Source organism: Lissotriton helveticus, chromosome 3_1, assembly GCF_964261635.1.
Source record: "Lissotriton helveticus chromosome 3_1, aLisHel1.1, whole genome shotgun sequence".
Classification (NCBI taxonomy): Eukaryota; Metazoa; Chordata; class Amphibia; order Caudata; family Salamandridae; genus Lissotriton; species Lissotriton helveticus.
In genome coordinates this window covers 2,119,136,848-2,119,163,654 of record NC_136061.1, presented here as the reverse complement: position 1 = coordinate 2,119,163,654, position 26,807 = coordinate 2,119,136,848, and the positions used below count along the sequence as shown (strand labels likewise).

General features: G+C 50.2%; 1 protein-coding gene across 5 annotated transcripts in view; it reads right to left on the bottom strand.

Moving 5' to 3' along the window:
• Positions 1–26,807, bottom strand: part of CRTC3 (CREB regulated transcription coactivator 3) — a 1,392,170-nt gene that overhangs the window by 1,124,967 nt on the left and 240,396 nt on the right. For all 5 annotated transcript variants that reach the window (XR_013608913.1, XM_078683321.1, XM_078683323.1 and 2 more), the window contains exon 2: positions 26,322–26,432. Coding sequence is in view for 4 of the 5 variants with exons in the window: in XM_078683321.1 (XP_078539447.1) it covers positions 26,322–26,432 (111 nt within the window). In the remaining variant the exon portion in view is untranslated. The remainder of the gene's footprint in view (positions 1–26,321; positions 26,433–26,807) is intronic.

The window sequence follows — 26,807 nt, the reverse complement described above, 5'->3', positions numbered from 1 at the left end:
GGCCCACGACAGGAAAAGAGATCACACTGCAGGACATCCTGGCTGCACTCAACAAAGTGCACACGTCTCTGGAGTTCCGCATAGACACAGTTACTACTGAACTTTCCTTAATCCGTCCAGACTTCAGAAACCTCACTTCCCGAGTGACAGAGGTAGGAACAGCAACAACCGCTTTGAGTACAGACACCACCTCCCTAAAGAAGAAACAGATGAAACAGCTAGAAACGGAGAATAGAGCCTTGGCAGCGAAATTGGACGATTATGAAGGTTGCTACCGTCACAATAACGTTCGAATTGTGGGAGGGGGCCACGCAGTGGACCTCTTCGTGGAGGATCTGGTCAAGAATCACCTGCAACCCAGACGACTCTCCAACTATTTCTCGGTTGAACGAGCCCACCGTGTCCCCGGGGGCAGACCCAGGCCGGGTACGCCCCCTTGGCCCATACTGGCACGCATTTTTTACTTTCGTGTCAGGACCTTATCCTTCAGATGGCAAGAGCAGCCCCCCCCGATCTGTTATCAGTAAAGTACGATCTCCTTCTTCCCAGACAACAGGGCTGCCATGGCTCAATCAATCAATCTATCAGAGTACTTGTAAAGTGTGCTACTCACCCGTGAGGGTCTCAAGGCGCTGAGGGGAGAGGGGTGCCGCTACTGCTAGAAGAGCCAGGTCTTCAGGAGTCTTCTGAAGGCGAGTAGGTCTAGGGTCTGCCGTAGGTGGGCAGGGAGGGTGTTCCAGGTCTTGGCGGCGAGGTAGAAGGATCTGCCACCAGAGGTCATTTGTTGGATGCAGGGTTCAGCGGCGAGGGCAAGGCTGGCGGAGCGGAGCTGGCGGGTGGGAGTGTAGAAGCCGAGTCTACTGTTCAGGTAGGTTGGTCCGGTGTTGTGGAGTGCTTTGTGTGCGTGGGTGAGGAGTTTGAAGGTGATCCTCTTGTTGACGGGGAGCCAGTGTAGGTGGGGGATGATGTGGCTGCGGCGGGGGACGTTGAGGATCAGTCGGGAGGAGGCGTTTTGGATGCGTTGTAGTCGTCGTAGGTGTTTGGCTGGGATTCTTGCGTAGAGTGCGTTGCCGTAGCCCAGTCTGCTGCTGATGAGGGCCTGTGTCACCGTTCTTCTTGTTTCGGTCGGGATCCACTTGTAGATCCTGCGCAGCATGCTGAGGGTGTTGTAGCAGGAGGAGGAGACGTCGTTGACCTGTTTGGACATGGAGAGGGAGGAGTCGAGGATGAATCCTAGGTCGCGTGCATGGTCGATGGGTGTCGGTGCAGATGATGTTGGTGGCTTCGGATCGGAAGGGTGGGAGGAGGGCGCTCTGGGTTCTGCCGGAGAGGAAGGACGTGGTCCAGTCGAGGGCCTTCTCTTGGATTCCGGCATTTTGGAGGCGTGTCTTTAGGGTGCGACCGCGTCGAAGGCAGCTGACAGGTCCAGCAGGATGAGGGCTGATGTTTCGCCGTTGTCTAGTTGGCACCTGATGTCGTCTGTGGCGGCAATGAGGGCTGTCTCGGTGCTGTGGTTTCGTCTGAATCCGGACTGGGACGGATCCAAGATGTTGTTGTATTCGAGGTGGCGGGCCAATTGTATGTTGACTATTTTCTCGATGACCTTCGCCAGGAACGGGAGCAGGGAGATGGGCCGGAAGTTCTTGAGGTCCTTGTGGTCTGCCTTGGGCTAAACAGCGACGGAACAGCGACGGAACTTCATCGCCATAAAGCAAGAACTCAGACATCGTGAACTCAAATACTCAATGATGTTCCCCGCGAAGTTAAGAGTGGAGGCTGATGGGAAGACATGGTTCTTCACCACTCGAAGGAAGTGCAGGACTGGCTCGAGGGATGGCGACAGGTCCCACAGTGAGGTAAACCCGCCCGACACGCCAACCGTAAAGCAACAGGATCACGGTCTCTGGAACTGGTGGGAAAGGCGACAGAGACCCAGAATAAAATAACTAAATAGACATCATAGACATTTTCCCCATAAGGTGCTGACATACAAGGACCCGTTCCTCATTGGAGATACAGCACAGTTCAGGACCCGGTCACTAACAGTGCTCCACATTGCTTTATATGGACTGGGGGCTTCCGGCCTCTCACAATGGCCACATAAATAATGCTGAGAGGGTAATTATGTCTACAAGATGGCCTACGAAGGTACAGGGTAATGGGAAATAGGTGCTCTGCAAAGTTGGAGTGGCGGGTAGTTCTTAAACCGTCTTGCAGGGAGGAAATGAGGGTTCATTGGGGAAGTTTTGATTCAATTTTTTTTGTTGTTGTTCTCATAGGTAGTAAGGCATGTCGTATATCAACTCATACTGCTCGTATATTGCTGCATAAATATCCACATCGTGTAGCATACATCTCCAACATGGTCCATGGCAACGCCACTTGACCCCCACCAACCCTACGACAACACGCACACAACACCTGCCTATAATATCCTGGAACATCAACGGTCTCCAGGATAAGCTTGAGAGGGGACTGGTCCTATATACCTAAAGCGCTAAGCACCAGCAATAGCCTTGATACAAGAGACCAATTTAACGGGGATGACCTGCAAAGCACTCGACAGATGGGGCTTCAAATTAGCAGTACACTCAGAGTTTACATCCGGCTCATGGGGTCGGGATCCTCATTAAAAAACAATACCTGATTGTCATAAAAACACACGTACACAGGTCCGAATTGCAGCACTGTCGAGTCAAAGGTGAGGTCGGGTGGTCAACATAGTGTCAGTCTATAGCCCCCCCCTGCGCTCCATTCGTTAGCGTTCCTGGTGCTCGGCGCATTCCTAAGGCAACTTAATTATAGGAGGCAATTTCAATGCAACACTGGATGACGCCTAGACCGCACACCCCTCGACAACAAAACCAAACACATTCTAGCCTAACAGATTTCCTAGATTCCATAGGTCTGGTATACATGTGGCGACTCCGCTTCCCGCAGGCACGACAATACACACATCACTCAGGCACACATAACAGCCTATCCAGAATAGATCACATACTGGCGCCGGCGGGAGAAATAGGAAACTTCATAGACGTCACATATTTAATGAGAGGCCTCTCGGCCACTCCCCTGTCAGCGCTCTACTCGTGGCATGTCACAATACGGCGTCGGATATTCCCGAAATATCTGGGATTCTTCAAGAACCCTAAGATCTGGAAGGGACGGACTGATACCATCAAACACTATTTCCGCGAGAACACACCCTCAGTCTCCTCCCTACTCATTTTATGGGAAGCATACAAAACAGTGCTCTGTAGGCATGCGATCTCGCTCATAATAAACCACAAAAAGGAAAAAAGCTCAGACAGTGGCGACCCTCGAACAAGAGGCAGATGACCTGGAGAGGGCCCACGGACTAGACCACTCAGACACAACCGTGCTTCTACTGCTCCTTAAAAAACAGGAGTATAAAGACCACCTGTGAGAGGAAGCGAAGATTAGAATCTCCGCTACTCAAAACACGATATATGTAGTCGGTGCCAAAGCAGGCAACCTTCTGGCCTGGCTTGACAAGCGAGAAAAGTCGGATAGGTGGATCGAAGAACTTTAGCTCCCCACAGGAGTAGCTACACCGAATCCCCAAGTCTTAGTAGAGCTCTTAGCACATCACCACGAACAAGTATACACTTCAGCGCTTAAAATAATGCAAGAGGATGCGGAGGAGTTCCTCCGTGATATCCGACTTCCCAAACTCGCAGAAAAGGAGTCTCAACTAATGGAGGCAGAGCTTTCAACGAAAGAAATAGCGATCGGTAAAATCCAGTCGGGAAAGGCCCTGGGCCCAAACGGTATACCTATAGAGTGGTACAAACGAAATACAACAACACTCACGCCCTACCTTGTGGAAATGTATGAGGCCAGTTTGGACAGAGGGAACTTCCGTGAAACCGGCAGCCATAGTGGCCATCCACAAACCTGCTCAGGAGTGTGCCTCATACAGGCCAAAAACCCTGATTAACACTGAGGTCAAGATATTGGCCAAGACTCAGGCCAATAGACTTACGCCGCACCTAGCTACATTAATAGACCCAGATCAATCAGGGTTCATGCCGGGGAGGAATACAGCCCTAAATGTGAGGCGCCTCCTTAACGTACTGGGACGTAAGCACACCATACAACAGGAAGCCATCGTGTTGTCCCTGGACGCAGGAATGGCCTTTGATACTGTCGAATGGCCCTTCCTTTTTACTGTCCTCACAAGGATGGGGTTCGGACCAAAATTCTGTACCTGGGTTAAACTGCTATATACCAATCCCCTGGCCCATGTAGTAGCTATGGGGCATATATCCAGAGAGTTCTCACTGCACAGAGGCACGAGACAAAGCTGTCCATCGTCACCGCTTCTCTTCGCTCTTATACTAGAGCCCCTGGCGGCCTGGATACAACAAGACCCTGTAATTCGCGGGCTCCGCTGGACTGAGGGATGCGAGGATTGAATATCCCTGTATGCAGAGAATGTTCTCCTCTATATGGCCTCTCCCAAACGTTCCCTATCTTGCATATTAGACATATGTGGCTCATATGGAAGACACTCGGGATAGACGATCAATTGGGCTAAATCAGTTTTGTATGTCGTGAAAGGGCCTCCACCAGCGCTGCCGGCTGGTTGTGACGTAACAAACGCTGAGGATTGTTTCAAGTACTTGGGAATCTATGTCACGCATGACCCAGAGGTCTTCATGACTATGAATCTACAAGCCCCCATGAAGCGGCTGCAAAGAGATACTAAACAATGGCAATTACTGCCGCTAACGCTCCTGGGGAAAGCAGCACTTTTTAAAATGATGGCGCTCCCGAGGTTCCTCTACGATCTTAAAATACGCAGTTCTTAGTTCCCCAGTATTATTTCCAAATCATAGAGGCAGAAGTCACCAAACTCCTCTGGAATAATAAACCAGCTCGCATAGCTATGACAAAACTGTTCCGAACCTAGTAGGACTGCGGCATCGCACTCCCAAGTATACAAACATAATATTGGGCGTCCCAATTGAGTGTGATTAATCACTAGTTACACGTGCCCAACACGGATCCGGCCTACAGCCTTGATAGAATGGAGTTGGGAGAGGAAGGACTGTATCGAGCGCTCTATAATAAAACCCGGGCCCTGATAGGCCCAACGAACCACACACTCCAGGTATGAACATAGTGCGCAGAAAGTTAGGATGGCACAATAAGATCACACAGGCAATGACCCCCCTGGGTCACGGATATGCTAGGCAGGCTGGGTAAGAGTAAAGGCTTCAAGTATTGGGACAATATAGGGATATCCAAGGTGGGAGATCTCTGGGTGCAGGTAAAGGTGATCCGTTTTACACAACTTCAGGATCAATATGAGATGGCACCGACTGAACAATTCCGCTACCACCAGATCAAGCACGCCCTGGAGGCGGCAATTCCTCCTGACACTAATCCACCGAGGCCTCGCCGTTAGAGGATAGACTACTGACGGATCACATGGATACGAGAGCAATCTCAATGACATATCGAAAGATTATCAATAATATGCCCAACCCCATGCAAAGGCTCCAAGACAAATGGCGGGAGGAGGTAGGAGACCTAGATGATACTGATTGGCAAAAGGCAATAATGTGTGATCTTATTGTGCCATCCTAACTTTCTGCACACTATGTTCATACCTGGAGTGTGTGGTTCGTTGGGCCTATCAGGGCCCGGGTTTTATTATAGAGCGCTCGATACAGTCCTTCCTGTCCCAACTCCATTCTATCAAGGCTGTAGGCCGGATCCGTGTTGGGCACGTGTAACTAGTGATTAATCACACTCAATTGGGACGCCCAATATTACGTTTGTATACTTGGGAGTGCGATGCCGCCGTCGTACTAGGTTCGGAACAGTTTTGTCATAGCTATGCGAGCTGGTTTATTATTCTAGAGGAGTTTGGTGACTTCTGCCTCTATGATTTGGAAATAAGACTGGGGAACTAAGAACTGCGTATTTTAAGATCGTAGAGGAACCTCGGGAGCGCCATCATTTTAAAAAGTGCTGCTTTCCCCAGGAGCGTTAGCGGCAGTAATTGCCATTGTTTAGTATCTCTTTGCAGCCGCTTCAGGGGGGCTTGGAGATTCATAGTCATGAAGACCTCTGGGTCATGCGTGACATAGATTCCCAAGTACTTGAAACTATCCTCAGCGATTGTTACGTCACAACCAACCGGCAGCGCTGGTGGAGGCCCTTTCACGACTTACAAAACTGATTTAGCCCAATTGATCGTCTATCCCGAGTGTCTTCCATATGAGCCACATATGTCTAATATGCAAGATAGGGAACGTTTGGGAGAGGCCATATAGAGGAGAACATTCTCTGCATATAGGGATGACTGCAAAAAATCTTAACATCTTGCAGAAGGTCCAACATGCTGCAGCCCGGCTTATCTTGAATATCCCAAGGAGGGCTTCAGTGGGAGAAGCTTTGAAGAAACTGCATTGGCATCCTATCTGGGCCAGAGTCACCTTTAAGGCCTTATGGTTTAGCCATAGGATCCTTAGGAAAAGGGGGCCGCGTTTTCTTGACCCCCTCCTGACGGTCTAACAGCCTGCTCGTAATCTGAGATCGTTAGGCAGTGCTAGATTGACTGTGCCCAGGGTGGGGAAGGCTCGGGCTGGCGGGAGATCCTTCTGTTTCCTGGCAGCCAAGGAATGAGCTCCCTGTGGATCGGAGGACATCTGAGTTGAAGTCTCTGTTCTGCTAGAAACTAAAAACCTGGCTCTTCCGTCACCCCCCCCCCAGAGGTCTAAAGTAGTAGGGTGCCATCTCTGTGGGGATGTCAGCGTTGGATGGTGGTTAGCTTGGGAGGGTTGCTGGGGTTCATTTATGTCCTAGCACGGGGACACTGCGGTTGGAGTAACCATTGCGTTTTATAAGCTTCTTAATATTAATAATAAGAAAAGTCACCAACAGGATGTGGATCAGCGGCTATAAATTATTGCCCGTGCTTTAAAACTAAACTACTGCCCAAACTGAAGTATTTCTGAAGAAAGAGAAGAATAGTATGAAAAACAAAAACATTTATAAAGATAACAAGAACTGGAAAACTCAATAAATCTCGCCAATCAGATGGACTGGCTTTAGCTATATTTTATAGCCATGCTGTAAAGCATCGCAGCTGTAGTATACATGGCAAAAAAAGGGGTGACGCAGCCGCCACTTCATCTTGGGGGCATGTGCATGCGTTCAACATGCACACACACAGCTACAAATAGACACAGGCTTTTTTTACATTTACTGATCCGAGATGGAGCAATACATTTTTAAAAAGTCGGCTAAAAGTGCTTATTAAAACTTAAAATGACAGCACTTGTTTTTGTTTATAAACAAATGTTATTGATTTTAAAAATAAAGAAGAGCAAATCAGCCAAAGCATGGACATCACAGATATAAATACAGCCAGTTTATCTTTATAGCCCCCAATCAAGATCCCTTTAAAACCCTAGTAAAAATTGGATTCCAGTCAAAAGGGACCTTCCACAGCCCCCAACCACTTTCCCCACACTCTACGGTATTTCTTGGCACACCGCTTCGCTGTATACATGGCTTTCTCTTGGGTCGCACACCAGTCCACCCCTTTTCACCACTTCTCCAGGGCGGGAGGATTAGGGCTTATCCATGTCCCGCTTGGCAAACATCATAGCTGTGTTGTAAAACAACTTGTCAGACCTGGACCCATCTAGCCCATCAGTGATTCCCAACAAGGTGTGACGTGGATCATGGGGGACCTCCCAGCCTAGCACCTCCGTTAGTTCCCCCTCGATGGAACCCCAGAATTGCTCCAAGCGGGGGCATGATCAACCCATGTGGAGGAAATCGGCTGGGGAATGCTGGCATCGCGCGCAGGATGCATCGGGTCGCAACCCTGCTCGGTGTAATCGCAGGGGGGTGAGGTACGCTACATGTAGGTAGTAGAGCTGAATCAGCTTGAGTTTGGCCAAGACAGTAACTATTCTGGGGGCCATAAGGGCATCGTGCCAGTCCACATCGTCAAGAGTACCCACCTATTCCACCCATTCATCCCTCAACTTGTCTAGCGATGTGGATGTGTTATTGACTAGAGTATGGTAAATTCGAGAGACCCCCCTTCCCAGTGTCTGAGCTTCAGGAGGGCTGTATTCGGGGAACCTCATGTCACCTGTAATGTGTTTGAGGAGGGCGTGTCTCAACTGTACATATTTATAGTGTTTAGAGGAATGTAGGGAGTAGCGGGTTTGGGGCACCTGGAAGGACAGCATCTGGCATCTTTCCCACACGTCCCCTAATTGGGAGATACCAATAAGGTCCCAAGATTTAAAACCCCGCAGCCCGCTGACTTCCCGAAGCCAGGCTCCCTGCCAAAGAGGGGGTAGGGGGTGCATTGAGTCAACTTCCCCAACCACCCCGTGTGGCGGAGCGAGGCCCACCATGCCAAAAGCACCGAGCGCCTCACCACAGGAAGTCTGGACGGAATGGGTTCTCCATATAGCATGGTTTGGACGCCCGTTATCCCCATTTCGCTCAGCTCAAGCCTGTAAGCCGGGTCCAACCAGCCCCCATTAAACCGATCATGTATCACTAGTAGACGTACTGCTAGAAAATACAGATATAGGTGTGTCATTCCCATGACCCCGTCATAAGAGAGACAGCCAAAGCCACACGGGCCCTTCTACCACTCCAGAGGAACTTTATGATTAGGCTGTCCAACTCCTTGAACCAGACCTTGGAATACCAGAAGGGTGTGTTCTGGAGGACGTAGGGGAACCTGGGGAGGATCATCATTTTAAATAAAGCAACCCTTTGAGGGACCAGACCAGTTCGGGGAGAAGGGTGATCCAGATCCCCAGATACTTAAAGGACAACCTGCGGAGCGGTATGGTGGAATGCCACTCGAAGCACTCCTAAGAGAGATGCAGGGGGACTAGCACAGACTTTCCGGGGTTAAGCCGCAGCCCTGTTGCCCGCTCGAAATCATGCAAGATTCGGAGGCAATGTGGCCCGCAGGAGGCGGTGTCGGACAGGAAGACGAGCACATCATCCGCGTACAGCGCGATCTTGTCCGCGTCCGTATGTGGCCATTCCCATCCACAAATACGCTCCTCAGCCCGCACCAGGGACAGCAAGGATTCCATCGCCAGGGCAAATAGCAAGGGAGAAAGAGGACAACCCTGCCTAGTGTCCCTGGTGATGGGAAAGGCCTCCGACAGCACCCCATTGACTAGGACTCGCGCTCTCGGATGAGCGTAGAGGATTCGAACCAGAGAACGAAAGTGGGGTCCAAACCCCATCTCGACCAGTACCCCCAACAGATACTCCCAATCCACAGAATCAAAGGCTTTTTCAAAGTCTATCGACAGGAGGGCCAAGTAAGGGGTTATCCGATGCCGGTGTGCCAGGGCCGACTGCAGTCTTCAGAGACAATGGCGGGTCCCCCGCTGCGGCATGTATCCGCATTGGTCCGGGTGCACCAATGAGGCCAAATAGGGTTTCAGTCGTTGGGCCAGAATGGTGGCGTAGAGTTTGATTTCGGTATTAATCAGAGATAAAGGGCGGTACTCATGCACAGGAGCGGGAGGGAGGTTGGGATTTAGGGATAACCACAATGGTGGCGATGTCTGTCTCTGGTGGAAACGATCCCCGGTCTACCCCTTCTTTAAATAAGTTTGCCAGGTGACGGACCAAGGTGCCTCTATAGGGTGCGTAATATTCCTGCAGCAGGCCGTCCGGGCCCGGGGTCTTGCCCGATGGGGTCAGGTGATCGCTACCTCAATCTCTTTCAGGCAGATGGGGCTTTCCAAATCCTTCTAGACCGCCTGATCCAACGTGGGACGGCGCACTCCGCCCTTGTCAAGGAGAGCAGTGACGGTCAGCCTGGGGGTCTGTGCCGTGTACAATTGCCTATAATACGCAGCAAAAGTATTTGCCATTGCCAGCTGTGTCAACCACTTCCGGAATGATGCGGTTCGCCCTGGGGTACGTGGCCAACCTGTGCAGCATCGTCCCTTTTTTGTCCCCCCAGCCATATACTGTGGCCACCGAGGACCGCCAAAGGAGCTTGGCCGCATCCAAGGATAATTGCCTGATTTCGCCCTGAACAAGGGCCAGTTGTCGAGCCCGTAGGCGTCCTCAGATATGAGAGAAGCTGCTCCAATCGAAGCGACTGCGCTTCCTTGGCTGTAATTTCCTGCAGCTACGCTTGCTTCTGGATTTTAAGCTGCCTTTTTGCAAAGCCCCTAATGGTCGCCTTCCCCACCTCCCACAGGGTACCCGGGGTGGCGAAGTATTGGATGATTTCCTTCCCGACCTCTTTCTTGAAGTCCTTATCCTGGAGGAACCAGGCCTTCATTCTCTATGTTTGGCGGGCCCCTAGGGAGGATACGAGCCCCCACTATCTGAGAACAGTCAAGCGCGGGGACAAAAATCGCATTTATGCGGGCACGGGTGTGGTGGGCCGCAGATGTGTGCGTGAATTGGACAGTGCGCGGGTGCCAAGTGCGCCACGCATCACAAAGCCCCAGGGACTCTGACCATCTTCGTAACTGCTTCGCATTCGTCGCCCGGGTAGCCGAGGGGGGCCCTGACGTATGAAGGGCTGGGGCTAAGACTGCGTTAAAGTAGCCCGCAAAGATCATACTACCTACAGGCATGTAGTGTAGCAGGGAAGCTGTGCGTGTCAGAGTGCTCGCAAGCAAGAAGGGCGGGCGTATAACGACAGTAGAGTGAGGGATGTAACGGATAACGACCCACGTACCGCCACAAATGAGCCGTGGAGGTCATGCACCACCTGGGAAAGAACAAAGAGCAGGGAAAGCCTCAGGAGTATTGCCAACCCGCGTGAGCCCCTGGAGGGCTCACGCGGGTCTCTTAAAGAGACTCGACCGCATGGACCGTATCCTCAAGGAGGTCGCTATAAAAAATGAGGATTTAGAGGCACGCAGTCGTCTCAATAATGTCCGCATTCAGGAGGAGCTTGGCGGGCATCCGAGATGGCCGCGTGAGCACAGCGCTCTCCGGACCCCCGCCACTCCCGGCATGATATCCTGAACATATCCTGACTTTTCACGAGGATTTGTGTAGAGGACGCTGGGCTGATCGTCCTGGACCTTTCGGAATTTGATTCTGACCCGGGGTGCCGGAGTTACGGTGATTCGAACTTTTGGGATCCGCCCTTGAGGTACGCCCGGGACTGGGTGAGGCTCTGTGGCCGTCTTGGAGTTGAACAACAGCGGCAGGGGGATTGGACTTGTGGGTTCCCCTCTTAAGTTTCGGTTTCGATTCTTCCTCAGACTGAGACATCTGGCAGGGGAGTCTGGCCTGGGCTGGGTCCGGGGCACGAGACGGCTGTCGGGCCTTTGGCTGGCTTATTCTCCTATCTGATTGGCTCTATCCTGGTGGTACCCTTTTGGCGGCTCTTTGATCCCGAAGCCTTATTTTCCTGTGCCCATTCCATCGAGCCTGGTGAATCTCTTTGTGACGCAGTTTCCAACATGGCGGGCAGAGGGGACCGAGAGACACGGAAGACCAAGACACCCCTGCGCGGGGGCCCGGTCCAGTCTAACGTTATGGACCGTTACACCCACTTGAAGGGGTCCCCCGGAGCCGCCCTGCCCGGTCCAAGTGCGGCTGACCACATCGTGGACGCTTCAACGGAGCCGTCCTTGCAGGACATCATGGGCGCCATTTCTGGCATGAGGGAGACGATAGGCCAACAATACGAGGCCTTGGCCCACAAAATCGACACCGTGGCCATTGATGTGAACTTGATTCGAGCCGACCTATCGAAAACCAATGAGAAGGTGAAATCATTGGATCTCAAGTCGTCCAGCCTCACGACGGACGTCTCGGAGATACAGACGGAGATTGGTAATCTCCGTAGGGTGAACGATTTCATGACCCGGCGCCTGGAGGACTTTGAGAACAGGGCACGTCGCTGTAATGTGCGCGTGGTTGGCGTTCCGGAGAATCCAGAACCTCACTCTGTTGATCTCCTGGTTGAGGACCTGATCCAAAACTATCTCTCTCCGTCTGGACTGAGTAAATTTTTCGCAGTAGAGCGTGCCCATCGAGCTCCGGGGGGCCAGGGTAAGCCAGGTGCCCCGCCGAGGCCTATTGTTGCGAAACTCTTCCATTATAGGGATCGGGACGCTATCCTGCAAGCATCACGTGTGAAGGGCCCGGTGGCCTTTGAGAACGCCACAGGGAACTTTTATCCGGACTTTTCTCAACAGGTCCAGAAACAGCGTATGGGCTTCCGTGGTGTCAAGAAGCGTCTTCGGGACATGGAGTTACGCTACGCTATGCTGTTTCCGACCAGGCTGCGAGTGGAGTACAATGACCGAACCTTTTTCTTTGATCGGCCAGATTCTGTGAACGACTGGCTTGACTCTCTGCCTGGCAGACCTCCTGCGACTGAGTCCGACGCCCACCCGGGTGGTGCTGAGGGTGGTGTGGAGAGCTGAACAATTCGTCTACGCCTGGGCCCTCGTATAGAGTAAACTCTTCCGGGATTCTATGCCTAAGTGCCTCTACTGTTCGTGTGTTTTCCTCGTCATCTGTCTTGATCGGGGTGGCGGGTGGGCCAGAGCCTTTCCTCCTCCGGGGTCTTTTTGTAGAATGGGGGTTCTTGGGCGACAGGCACACTGCATGTTGGGGTGGCTTTTTAGCATTTTGCAGGGGTGCAGGGTGGGGGGTGTTTTCTTGATTGTTGGGGGGTGGGTGGTTGGGAAGTTCGATGTTTGTGTGTTATGTTCTCAAGGCGACTTTATCTTGCTACTGATGGTTTTTATGTCATGCTCATGGAGGAGGGGTTTCGGCGTTGCTGTGTGGGATGGAGGGTAGCGGGTTGAGGTTTGTTTCGTGGAATGTTAATGGTCTGGGGGATCGTATTAAGCGGAGTGTGGTGTTGAAATGTTTACGACGTTTATCTCCAGATATTGTTTTTCTGCAGGAGACTCATTTGGTGGGCAATACTTGTCGTGCGATGAATAGGTGGGGCTATCGCCTTGCCGCACATTCGGGGTTTACCACGGGTTCCAGGGGGGTGGGTATCCTTGTTCGGGCTTCCCTCCCCCTAGCTATTGATGATGTGATCCTTGATGATCGGGGGCGATATGCTGTCCTCGTGGGTCGTTATGAGGGTCGTACCCTCTCCTTATTTGCTGTTTATGTCCCCCCCGGCCTGCAGACTTCTACCTTTTCCGATTTGGGCCGTGTTTTGTTGGACCTCCCTAATAGTACTCTCTTCATTGCAGGTGACTTTAATTCTGTGTTCTCCGGTCTACACGATCGCCACCCCCCTAGGGACACTCCTTCGGCCCAACAGTGGCTGGGTGGGTTTCTGGACACGTTTGGTTTGGTGGATTGCTGGAGGCTTATGCATCCTACTCAGCTTCAATACACGTTCCACTCTGGGTCCCATGGGAGTTTGTCTAGACTGGATTATTTCCTGATGCCTGCGGCCCAGTCGCCGGCGGTACGTGAGATTAGACACCTCCCTCGGGGCATTTCCGATCATTCTCCGCTCTGGCTTTGTTTTGAGATGGGGGTGGAGGCGGCGGGCCGGGTTGCTCCTATCAACCCATGGTACCTTACCTCCCCCGAGACCCGATACCTTTTGACTAAGTCTTTGGACGCCTATTTTTTGGACAACGAGGGATCCGTTTCCTCTGCGATATCCCTGTGGGAGGCCTTTAAGACAGTGATTCGTGGACAGGCCCTTTCCCTTATTGTTGAATCCAAGAGGGCGAGGGATCGGGAGGTGGTGGACCTCGAGAGGGAGATTGCCGAAAGGGAGGCTGCCTTAGAGTCGGAAGTCACATCTGATAAACTCCATGCCCTGGGTCTGAAACAATTTGCTTATAAGTCTTTGGTCACGGATGCGGCCAAACAGATGTTCCGGGAGCAACAGGGCCGTCTGTATGATGTGGGGGACAAGGCGGGCAAATTATTGGCGTGGTTGGATAAGAAGGAGAGGGCGAATCGTGTGGTGCCCGTGATTCAATCATCGAATGGTGTGAGAGTGACGGACCCGATTGGAATAGTTGCATGTTTTGCTGAGTATTTTCGTGTGGTTTATACCCCTGTGTCTGGACGGGATGTTGCTGACTCTCGCCTTCTGTTGCGCGATATAGCTTTGCCCAGTGTCTCCGATTTAGACTGTAAATCGTTGGAGTCCCCTTTTACTACTGACGAGATAGCTACTGCCATTCGCTCACTCCGCTCGGGCAAAGCCTTGGGCCCGAACGGGTTGCCAATTGAACTGTACAAGCTACGTCCTGATAAGGTGGCGCCCTATCTTCGCGACATGTTTTTGGAGTCCCGGGAACGGGGTGTTCTCCCGTATGATCAGCGTCTGGCTACGATAGTCGTAATTCCCAAGGACGGTAAACCGCGGGACCTTTGTTCGTCTTATAGGCCCATTTCCTTGTTAAACGTTGAGCCCAAGGTCCTGGCTAAGCTCCTGGCGACCCGCCTCTTGACGGTCATTAGTGACTTGGTTCATCCGGATCAATCCGGATTTATCCCACATCGCAACACGGCGCTTAACCTACGTCGTCTCCACGGTGCTGTTGCGAGGGCGGGGCTTCTGACGGAACCGGCCATTTTGGCCTCGTTGGATGCCTCGATGGCTTTTGACACAGTGGAGTGGCCCTATCTTTGGGCTGCTCTTAAAAAATTTGGTTTTGGTCCTGAGTTTATCGGTTGGGTGAAGTTGTTATACGCTGAACCCTTAGCGCAGGTAGTGGTGAACGGTAGAGTTTCTGTCCCCTTCTGCCTTGGTAGGGGGACCCGTCAGGGTTGCCCCTTGTCTCCGTTGCTTTTTGCGCTCGCCCTGGAACCGTTAGCTGCGTGGCTTCGATGGGAGCCTTCGCTCAAGGGGATCCGTTGGTCACCGGACTTTGAGGACCGCGTCTCACTTTACGCGGATGACATTATTTTGTATCTTACTTCCCCGCGTAAATCTCTAAATGTTTTATTTGATGTTCTTACCTCGTTTGGAGCTAACTCGGGCCTAGTTATTAATTGGGCTAAGTCCTGCGTGTATGTTCTTTCGGGTGTTTTGCCCCCATTGCCGGACAGATTTCCTATCCAGGTGGTCCAGTCTGGCTTCCAGTATTTGGGGATCTTTATTACGCTGGACTCCTCACTCCGATTCGAGCGCAATCTCCTCCCCCCGCTTCTTAGACTGCGACTAGATGTGGCCCGTTGGCGTAAGCTGCCCCTGTCTCCTCTGGGCAGGGCAGCCCTTTTTAAAATGATGTCCTTGCCGCGGTTCCTCTACGCACTTCAGAATTCTTATGACGACGTTCCCGCTACCTATTTCCGAGAGACAGAGAGTCTTCAAAGACAACTGATCTGGGACGGGCGTCCACGTATTGCCCTTGCGAAACTCACCATCCCTTGGTATGACGGGGGCATGGCGCTCCCCGACATCAAGAGATATTACTGGGCTGCCCAGCTGTCTGCCATCAACCACGCGATGTATTCACCGGGTCGGGATCCGGCCTTTGAGATGGATAGACTCCAGCTGCCGGGAGGGGACTTTAATAGAGCGCTTTATTCTAGATCGGCCGGGCGCCATCTTGTGGGCCCGTCCAGAATCGCAGTCACTGTGTGGCGCGCCGCGCATGTGAGTTTGGGCTGGGAGAATCGACTGACACTGGCGACGCCGCTTTATGCCTCTGAACGTTTGGGGTGTCTCTGGTCTACTAAGGGATTCGACCGCTGGGATATGATTGGGATATGTAAGGTGGGTGATGTCTGTGCGAAAGGTAGCGTGAAGTCATTCCAGACCCTTAAGGCAGAATACGACTTGAGTGATAGAGAGTTTTTTCGGTATCTGCAGGTCCGGCATGCCCTGGCCTCAGTTCTAACTCCTGGTGTGACCCTGCCCGAGTCTTCCCCCCTTGAAGATCGTATACTAGATGGACACCTGCCTGATAGTACTATCTCCCTTATTTATAAAAAATTGATTAATAGTCGCGCCGACCTGTTGGTCCGCCTTAGGGAGCTGTGGGTCGGTGACGGATTGGAATTAGATGACGAGGATTGGCAGTCAGCACTCTCTTCTCCTAAGGAGGTAGCCATTCCCGCCCGTCTTCGTTTGGTGCAACTTAAGATCCTCCACCGCGTGTATGTAACTGGCCCGCGCCTGGTTGTAATGGGTTTTTCCCCGGATGGCTTATGTAAGCGTGGCTGTGGGATGAGTGCTACATTTATGCATATACTTTGGGAATGCCCGTTGGTAGCGGCCTACTGGATTGATGTACTTGATGTGATGACTGTCGTGACTGGTGTTGCCCTGCGGCCTGAGGCCCGACGATGCCTGTTGAACGTGTGGGAACCCACCGATTATTCTGTGGCCCAGACCAGATGGGCAACCTTGGGGTACATGGTCGCGAAGCGGGACGTTGCGCAACTCTGGGGCGCATCCAGACCTGCGGACGTTTCGGTGTGGGAGGATAACATGGACTGGTCCATGTTTCGAGAGAAGACCGTCTATGTGGCTAGGGGCAGACCCAGGGCGTGGACTAAAATTTGGGGTCAGTGGAATGCATATCGTGGAGACATTTGTACCCCTCCCTTGGTTGACACATCCGATGTTACCCTGTCTCCCTAGGCTGACGTTCCCGAAATCTTTCATTCTCTTTTTAAGATTTTCCTGTCCTCCCTGCTGCCCCCCCCGGCCTTGCCGAGTCTCAATTGATTTACCTTTATCTTCCTGATTAGTGTACTTCCCCTCTGTCATCTGGGCTGACGTGATTGCTACATTCGCCTTGTTTTGGTTTGTTATTTTAATGTTTAAGACAAAAACTGTTGTGTCCTGTCATATGCTTTGTGCAATATTTAATCTGTGATTTGGGCCTGGCCACGGAGATTAATGTTTACTGCATGGTACGTGCTTTGCGAATTAGCGGCCAGCCCGTGTGGTTGTAGGCCCATCTCTGTACTTTTTATCTGATTGCTCAATAAAAGTTTTTAACCCAAAAAAAAAAAAAATAATAATTATAATAATAATAATAATGTCCGCATTTTGGGAGTGACGGAGTCTACAGCAGCGGGCCGCATGGACACCTTAGTAGAGACAATCCTGATCGACACGTTTGGCAGGGACGCCTTCACCCTGGGATTTGTGATAGAGCGCGCCCACAGATCATTGGGCCCTAGACCCAATCCTGGTTGCCCGCCTAGGCCCATTATTGCGCGAGTGATGAACTTTAGGGACAGGGACACTGCGCTGCGGCTAGCACGAGAACGCGGCGACGTAACATGGCAAAGTTCTAAACTGTCTGTGTACCCTGACTTTACAGTCATGGTCCAGGAAGCCAGGAGGAAATATCTGGGCGGGAAGGCAACTCTTCGAAACCTGGGGCTGAAATACGGCATGCTATATCCGGCCAGGCTGCGTGTGGAGATAAATGGTCGGGCACAGATCTTCGAGAATCCCACTGAAGTGCAGGAGTTCTGTCGGACCTATAAACACAGCAACAAGCAATCCTCGGAAAAAGACGGGCCCTCCCCCCCGCACAGTGGTTCAGACGCAAGTATGGATTTATTTTCTGGCTCGGGTGTTGGCTGATTGTCTTGTTGGTTTTTGGGAAATTTGTACCGCACCACAGGTTGTTCATTGTTTAACTTGGGAAATTGATCAAAATGTAACGTATATTTCCTATGTCACTAGGCCGCTGGAGCGAGATCGCCCCCCCTTTTTGGTGTTCACCTTATATCACTTTTGGAGGTAAGAGGATGTACCCCACTTACTGGTTCATGGTACAATGTGATGGTTGGTTAAAATTGGGATTGCCTCTCCGGGTGGGCGGGCAGGCTGGGTGAGCGGTGGTGGGAGGGGATTGTTTTTGTTTATTGCTTTGCACTGAAAGCACGACAGATATGCACATGGTTACACCTTGCAAACATGTTCACCTGCTATTCATCAGGTTACATCTTCCACTTCCGTCATGGCACAGATAGGGCATAACTCGGGCCCCTTTGGTGTTACGTTCGCTACATGGAATGTTCGGGGTCTAAACGATAATCGCAAGAGACGTCAAGTCACCCACTACTTACTCAGACACAGGGTTGACGTGGCTTTTCTGCAAGAGACCCACCTTTCCCCTGGTGACCCTGCCCGCTTTGTTGCAAGCTCGGGGCCTCATCGATTTTTTGCAAATTTCAGCAACTATGCTAGGGGCGCCGGAATCCTTATTCACAAGTGCATCCTCTTCCACCTCCATTCTTAGACATGTGATCCTGAAGGCAGATTCGTGATAGTGGTGGGTACACTAATGAGCCATAGGATGGCATTAATTTGTGTCTATGGCCCCAATGTTGAGTCCCCAGATTTCTATTACTCATTGCTTTCTAAACTGATGCGGCTTGGTCCTATGCCTTTGCTGATAGGGGGCGATTTTACCATTGTGCTTAATTTAACGTTAGACAGCACTTCAACCGCACCGGACCCTAAGCCCCGAACGTGCAAGGCCTTGAAATCCATGTGTGATCAGCTATCCTTATCGGACATGGGTAGAGCTCTCGACCCAGGTCACACGGTTTACACCCATTACACTAGCCCTCACAACACATGGACTGGGATCGACTACTGGCTCGCCACCCCAGAAATTTCCAGATGGTTTGAAAGTCTTCAGACTCTCCCCAGAACTTACTCTGACGACTCCCCTGTCCGACTGTCCCTAATGGTCCCCCGACCGGAAGAGTTCGAGAGGCAGTGGCGCTTCTCCAACCGCGTGTTAGAAGAGGAGGTTTTCAGGCAGGAATACGGGACGCAATAGAAGACTACTTTACCATAAACACGGGCTCGGTGGACTCCCAGGCAGTGCTGTGGGAGGGGTTTAAGGCTTACATGCAGGGGGTGTGCATCTCCAAGAACGTCGGAGTCCTGAAAGACCTGCATGGGTCCCTAGCCGGCCTGGAGAAAGATATTGGGTCTCTCGACAAGAGAATGGTTCAGGCCACAAACCCCGACTTAGACAAGCAACGGGCATCTCTACTCTTAGAATACAGGGAAGTTGCAGAGAGGGAGATCCTCTTTATGTGGAAATACCATAATGCCAAGGTCTATGGGGAAGGAGACCGCCCAGGACGGGTACTAGCCCAAATGATTAGGCCCCAGCATGCGAAGGCATACATCACCAAGCTACAATCTTCAGACGGCCTGCAAATCTCAGACCCTCTGGAAATTCAGAGCAAATTCCTTTCTTATTTTAAAACATTGTATACCTCTAGACTTGGACAGGATCGTACAGACCATGAGTCTTACCTTTCAGAAATCGCTCTGGTGTACCTTGAAAAATTCATGCAAGACTTCTTAGCGGTGCCCATATCGGAGGACAGCATTGAGGAGGCTATCTCCACCATTAACCCCTCTACTGCCCCTGGGCTTGACGGTTTTACGGGTGAGTTCTATAAGGCGTACAAGGATCTACTGATCCCTCGTTTATTAGAGGTCTATGCGGAAGCACTGGAAAGGCAGATCCTCCCCCCCACTCTCCGTGAAGCAGTCATAATATTGCTTCCTAAACCCGGCAAGGATCCACTATTGTGCGGTTCATACAGACCTTTATCGCTGTTAAATCTTGATTACAAGATACTGGCTAAGGCGCTCACTTGTCGCCTCTCCTTATTAATGGAATCTATAATATCCCCTGCACAATCTGGATTTGTGCCCCACCGCTCTACCTCCCTCAGCTTACGCACTTTATTTAATACTCTTCACAGAATCAACCCAGATGTCCCAGCTGCGGCAATCCTTCTGGACACAGAGAAGGCTTTCGATTCCTTAGAGTGGCCCCTTTTTCTATCTATAATGCAGGGCATGGGGATGCCCAATGGGTTTATCGCTACTACGACCCTATTGCATAGTCAACCCACTGCCAGGCTCCGGCTAAATGGTACCCTCTCAGCGCCCTTTTCTGTATCGCGTGGCATACGACAAGGCTGCCCATTATCACCGCTACTGTTTATTCTGGCTATGGACCCCCTGATCAGGCATTTTCAAGAAAAACACCTCCAACGAGGGATACAATTCACCACAGGTCCCCTATTGGTTTCCTTGTATGCGGATGATACCATTTTATATGTTCGTGAGCTGCAGGTAAACCTAGACCCCTCATTAGGGAAATTCTTAGATTTGGTACTTTTTCCGGTCTAGGCATTAACTGGCATAAGTCGGTGATTTTTCCCCTCACAGGTAGCACAACACGTTGGGACTTGGAGTTCCCCCTGGAATGGTGCTCTGACTCTGTGAAATATCTAGGCGTACATGTTGGGTTGGATCAGGTCGAAAAAGTTCCTCCTCTGGAGTGTCTTGCTTCGGTGCCGATTTTTCCGGGTCCAACGGTTTGTGTGGCACAAGTTGTGGAGTTGTTTTATGCTCCTTAGGTTTCAAATCAGGAGTTTTCCTGGGTTCCGAAGGTTTAGTTGGGGTCTTTGGAACCAGTTGTTTGTTTGGTTCCGATGATTTTTTTGGACCAGAAGGTTCAGTGCCAGCGGATTTCGGAGCCGAATGAGCCGATTTGGAACCAGACTTCGGTGCGGACGAAGAAGTAGTTTCTCTTTGGGGTTGTCTCTTTTTTCCGTGCCGGGGATAGGGTTTGGGTAACAATGGTAGGCTGGCTCGTCAGTGGTTTCTCTTTGGGTTTGTCTTTTTTCGGTGCCGGGGATGGGGTTTTGGTACCGACGGTAGGCTAGCTCGATCCCGAGTCGCCTGAAGGCTTGACTTCTTTGTAGGGCCCAAAGGCAGGGCGTGGGAAGTTTTGTCCCGGTGTGCACCTAGGCCCGAGGGTGAAGGTGTTACCAAAGCCTTTTTATGAATGGGGGGGGGGGAGGGGTGTTGACATCAGTACTTACGACCTGCTGCCCTGGAGTGATGATTTTGACGTTAGAGTCGTCTGCTTCGGAGGCGCTAAAGTTGCTCTCTTCGATCTGCTCCGGTACATTGATGCCTTCTTGGAAGTTATCGTCCTAAATCGATGTCGATGATCGAGCCATAGTTCTTCGAGCCTGACGATCCCGTATTGTTTTCTTGGGGCGGAAAGAGGCACAAGCTGGACAGTCTTTGGCCTCGTGCTCGGGCGAAAGGCAGAGGTTACACACCTCGTGAAGATGTGTGTGGAAACTTGGATCCACATTGAGGACACTTTTTGAAAGAAGTCCTTTCCATGAGCCAAAAGGCCTACTGGCGCAGATAGGCCCAAAGGCCTACGTCGACGACCGGAATCGAAGAATTTAAGTTTGTAGAGATGCATGTCGAATGGGAAACGCGATACCAAAGAATGGGTGAAGGATTGCACGTCGAAACGTAGATCGGTAATGACACCGAACTGCAGCGCAACAAACATATCCAAGCCAAATGGCAGGAAAAAACAATCTGAAGATGGAGTTGATGCCCATGCGCACTATTGTCCACAAGAGGAGTCACCTATCTCGTGACTTCCAAAGACTTCTTCCAAGACCACAACAAAGTGCAAACATCCGGGCCCAACAACAGATGGGGATCTATGCACAGTGTGTGATCTGCAGCTCATATGCCTCTAACAGTATGTTTTTCCTCCTTCGACTAGTGTCTGTGTAGATTAATATGACTAACCGATGTTTACGTGAAACACCCTGTACTATCCCTTTGTGGTCTCAACTCCGTCCTCTCATTGAGCCTCAGAGAAGCTCAAACAATGAAAAGTTGAGTCTGGAACCTAAGCAAGCCCAGCTTTTGCCATTCCTAGAAGCAAGAATGAAACAGATGCTTTTGGAAGTGCACTCTGCCCTCAGACAGACAGAATCAGGGAGGTGTAAATGACACACATGTACTTAAAAGCACTGTATGTGAGTTTGAGACATACCATGCAATACACTCAGAATCACAGTGGCTGGGCACTCCCACGGTCTTAATTTAACCAGCCTGGCAGTGCTGGTGCAGCGAAACAGTCTTCGTACGCTGCAGCCTCACTCCTCCTCTAACCAGCTCTGCCTAAAATGACCTGGTTGTAGCACTACTACTGTAAACAATGTAAATAAAAGAATCCTTTTCAACCTGCTCTGTCAAATTATTAAATCCCCAATTGTAATCATCTATTATTTGTAATGAGCAACAAGTACCAGGATCCAGCTTCTAGGCACAACGTACAAAAAAAAAAACACAGAGAGCTACAACAAGTGGCTGTGTTCATTAGCATGGACTGAATTAAAGTGGGTGGACCCGGCGGCGCGTCATTGCAGGCCACCAAGCTCATCAACAGGCTGTAGCCAGGCCATGGATCTGCCACCAGCGCCGGCTGCGGCTTGACATGGCCTAAGGCAGAGGGAAGGGGGCAGGGGGCTGAGAGGAAAGCAACCCGGAATGAGGAGGGCAGTGCTGGGGAAGAAACTGATAAGGCGAACCAGAAGAAAAGGAGCCCCTGAGTGGAGGACAAATTGATCAAATAAGGGGTGGTGTGGAAGAAGAGCGCATAGAAATGTGGGGAAAGGAAATAACGGAAAAAATACAGCTGAAGGTATATACAATAGGGACCGCACCCACCAAGAACTTTAGTGTCACCAAGGGGAGTTGGAGGATGGAAGTAGCTATTGTACTTTGTAGCAGCAGAACTATATTGTGAGGGGTTGGTTACCTTGAAATTAATCAGAAATCTGTACCTTAGCCACGAGATAAGTTTTGAACAGCTCTGGACGACATACATATGGCACGCCACTCCGTGCCGTATGTCTTCCTCCGCAAGGTTGCAGACTCTCCTCCTTGATCACTGGTGGAGACCAGCTTCTTTCCCTTCAGTAGGACCGTTTGTAGAGGTGGTTGGAAGTCCTGTTGCCTTGTTGTTTGACATCCTTCTAGCTTCTCCTTGTTCTGTGCCAGTGCCAGGCAGGCCCCTCTTTTCTTGCAGGATCGTCTCTATGTCCTGGAGTCGTACTGCCTGACCCTCTCTCTAAGGTGGGTGGCATGGAGAGGCCGGGGACACAACTAGCTGTGTGAAAGCTGCAGCTCTCTGACGAGTACCGAGTAGGCCAACCCTGGGCTGGGTTGTTTGTGTGCGCGTTCAGAGGGGCTTGTGCTGTTGACTTGGGGTGGGTTGCCCTTTTTGCGCAGGACCAAGCGGCAGTTATCTGGTAATGGCAGACGGAACAAAGAGCATCTGAAAACCATGGAATGGGACGTGTTTGTAGTGCTCAGCAGTGGGTCGGACTGATGGAAACATCCACCCTGCAGAGCTCACTAACTGGTAGACCCGGACTATCAGAAATGCGCTTCCTTCTCATAACGTCTGGGAGCTGATTGCCTCGACTCAGGCACGTAGTATGGGGTGAGGGCTGCAGAAGTCGTAACTTCGCAGTGCCGCTCACACCTCCTTCCAGTGAGGCTAACATGGGAGGAACGGCCCATGTGACAGCTGAGCACAGGAGCTAACGGAAGGTGACCCGTGACCTCGAGTTAATGTCCACTTTGTTCTCCTCATCTCGGAAGCACCCTCCACCCCTGCAGAGAGCCTAGGTGACCACTGGTCTGTGTGCAGACTGAACATGATATCATGAAACCTGCTTGTGTCGTGTTTTAAAATGGCAACTCTCCAGGGCGATGGAAGCTTTGAATTGTTTATGAAAATGGACACCTGTGTGGTTTATAAAAGCAGGTGTCTGTGTGGTTTATGCTGTGCGGTTTATGAAGGCGGGCGCCCATGTTGTTTATGAAAATGGGCACCAGTGTTTTTTTTAAAGCAGGCAGGAAGGGGGGAGGGAGTGCTGCATGCCGTGGCGCTATTAAATAGGCTGTCGCCATTTTTTTGAAAGCGGCAGGAAGGAGGAGGGACGGGGAGGGGGGGGGGGGGGGAGTGCTGCATGCCGTGGCCGCTATTAAACAAACTTTCGCCATTGCGACGAGGCAAAAAAAGTGCTACCGACTGTAATTATAGGAGACCATGTCACGCCGCAAGCAAACAATCCAGTCCGAATGGGCTCGCCGAGAAGGAGACAGGGCATTCACCAAGAAGCCTTGTTTCCAATCGGAGGCCAGCGTTTAACATAAATAATGATGTCGGCCAATGGGAAGGATGGGCGGGGCTTCAAGTCCCCTTCCGAAGTCTCCTCGATGACAACAGATCTCGCAGAACGCTGGGCGAGACCTATAAAGCCTGAATGTAGGCGAAATGGATCCAAGAGTCACCCAAATGACTGAAAAAACTGAAAGCAGTAAGGATTTCCTTCTGAGCAAGGACAGGCTGTGTGACCACATTATTGGTGCCAGGTGCACCAAAGTCTAACTGAATAGCTTTCACAGCTATTTATGTTTAAGCCGTAAGGTGGCGTTTTAGAAACAAATCAACGTGCATAAAGTCAGGACTTAAGCATAAGGTAATTGTACATACACACAGACCAAGAAATCAAACCCCCAAATATAGATTTATTTTTAACTTATTGAAATAACCGTTTCTCGTGAAAAACACTTGAAATACAAAGAGCACTTGCTTTGCTTAATATTTGAAGGGATTCTATAACACAAACTTGTTCCTATAAATGAAGGGAAATATTTCTATATTACAAAACAATCAAATCACACATAACATAAGTGTCCACTTTACTGCTTAGCCTACAACTGTGGTTCTTAACCTATGGGTCGGGGGACACCGGAGGGTCCTAAAAGCCTACTCAGGGGGTCTGCGACTGCTTAGAACATTAATATGTACAGATTAATAAGAGTATAGAAACAAAGAAGCAAAACTGAAGATTGAAAATTTTAAAACATTCTATAAATGAGAAGGAATTTAAAAATGGAGGCTAAAAATGTAGTTAGTATCCTCAGATTGATTCATGGGAGCAGTGCAAGTGTATGAAACAAAATATAGTAAGGGCGATGAGTAGCCTCATTTGAATTTAGAAGAGATCCACCCTTCCAATTAAAATTAAAATGATTTTTTAAATATTTGTTTGTAAATTAAATAAAATGTTTCATCATTTGTGTAGTTGTTTGATAAATGCTTGTTTCTGTATTTTTTGTGTATTGTCCTGCGGTTCAAAGAATTGAAAACGCGTATGCTGTGGTCCCTGGTTTCCAGTAAGACTCCTTGGGGGTCCCTGGATTCCCATAGTGATTCAGTGACGGTCCCCTGGTTTGGTAATGATTAAATGGGGGTGCAAATAAGTCAAAAGGTCTACAAAGCATCCACATGGAATAAAGACAAGCGTAGGCAACCCATACATATTGCTACTAGAGGCCTCACTGCATTTTCAAGAAAGACTATGGGGCTGATTACGATGCCGTAGTACACGACTTCAACCCTTGGTCGGAGCAGTTCCTACGGCATCTTAATCAGCTGTTCAGATTAATTTCCGACCGACCCATTTGGATGGAGTCAGTCGGAAAGAAATCCGAACTGGCTGTCCGAAAGGCTTCCGACGGGCTTGGAGGGCCCGTCTGCCATTCGGAAAGCCTCCAGTAATCCCAAGGGCTGCTCTTTCTGCCCAATTGATTACAGTGTCAGATTCCGACAGCCTTTCTGTGCCGGCCTTTCCGACACAGAAAGGCTGGTGGAAGTCGACTTCGGGGGCCCCCATGGGTGCACTGCCTCTAGTTGGAGGCTGAGGGGTCACCTATGGTGCCCCCCTGTTGATCCCTGCACCCCTTGGCAGGCCCTTTAAGGTGTCTGACACGAGGTGATGAACTGCACCTCTTCTCTTTACAATGAGACCATGCATTCCAGTTGGAATGCAATCTCCCATTTGTAAAGAATAGGAGTGCGAACGAACAGTGTTCAGTTGCATCATAATTGCTGGGTTGGGACCGGCGACAGAAGGGTCGGTCGGTCCCAGTATCAAATCAATGTTGGACGGACTCAGGTCCGTCCGACAATGAAATCGGGCCCTAAGTGACTGCATGTCTACTTTGTGTTCATAAAATACATTAAGTCATGTGATCATGACAAGTAAAACAAAGCCACGTATATTAGAGTGCACAAACTGACCAAAAGCACTCATATCCTAAAGAAAACTATAAAAAACCATAAATCAGTAAATAAAAAGTTGCTGTGCCAGCAAATATATCAAAGAACACACATAGGATCTCATTTTGCATCTGCAACAAACAAAAGCAGACCTGATGACTCGTCAGTGAACCCAAATGGGAACACAAGTGGGACAATGTTGTCATTAACAAAATACTGTGGCCTCGATGGGCAGCACATTTAGCAATGGAAAACAATTGACGACATATAAAAGTTAATGGCTGAAATGGCCATACCTAAAGTTCTCTCTCTCGCTCTACTTATTGTACGTTTTTTAATAACTGGTTACATGAGGTATTTGCCGTACCTAAAAAATAGTGATTGCATGCAAATTACCTGAAATTCTGCGGAACTGCTGCTAATCTGATTAACATTCGGCAAAGATCCACCATAATACTGAGCTCGAGACTGTGCCAGGCGCAACTGTTGCAGTTTCTGAAATTGTACCTAGATGAGAAACAAAAAATATGTCATTAGCAACATGTAACCCAAATCTGGGCCGGAAAAAAACAACAAGTAGGGAAGGTAGTGCTAACAATGCAGCATGCATGCCTAAACCGGATTGGTGCAACTGTGTGCCTGATATGATTTTATTTGTTAAAGAACTTAACTACATTAGAGAGCACTTGTTTTTAAAACAGATAAACATGACTGGTAAAACAACATTTTTGTTACAACTCTTAGATGCGTTGGACTTACGAACACAAACCGTTGACACACAAAAAAAAAAAAAATCACACAAGCATTGTAATTTATGTATAACAAAAGAAGAGCCTTGAACCTTCTACGGATCTCAAAAGAGTATCACCATTGAGTCCCCTA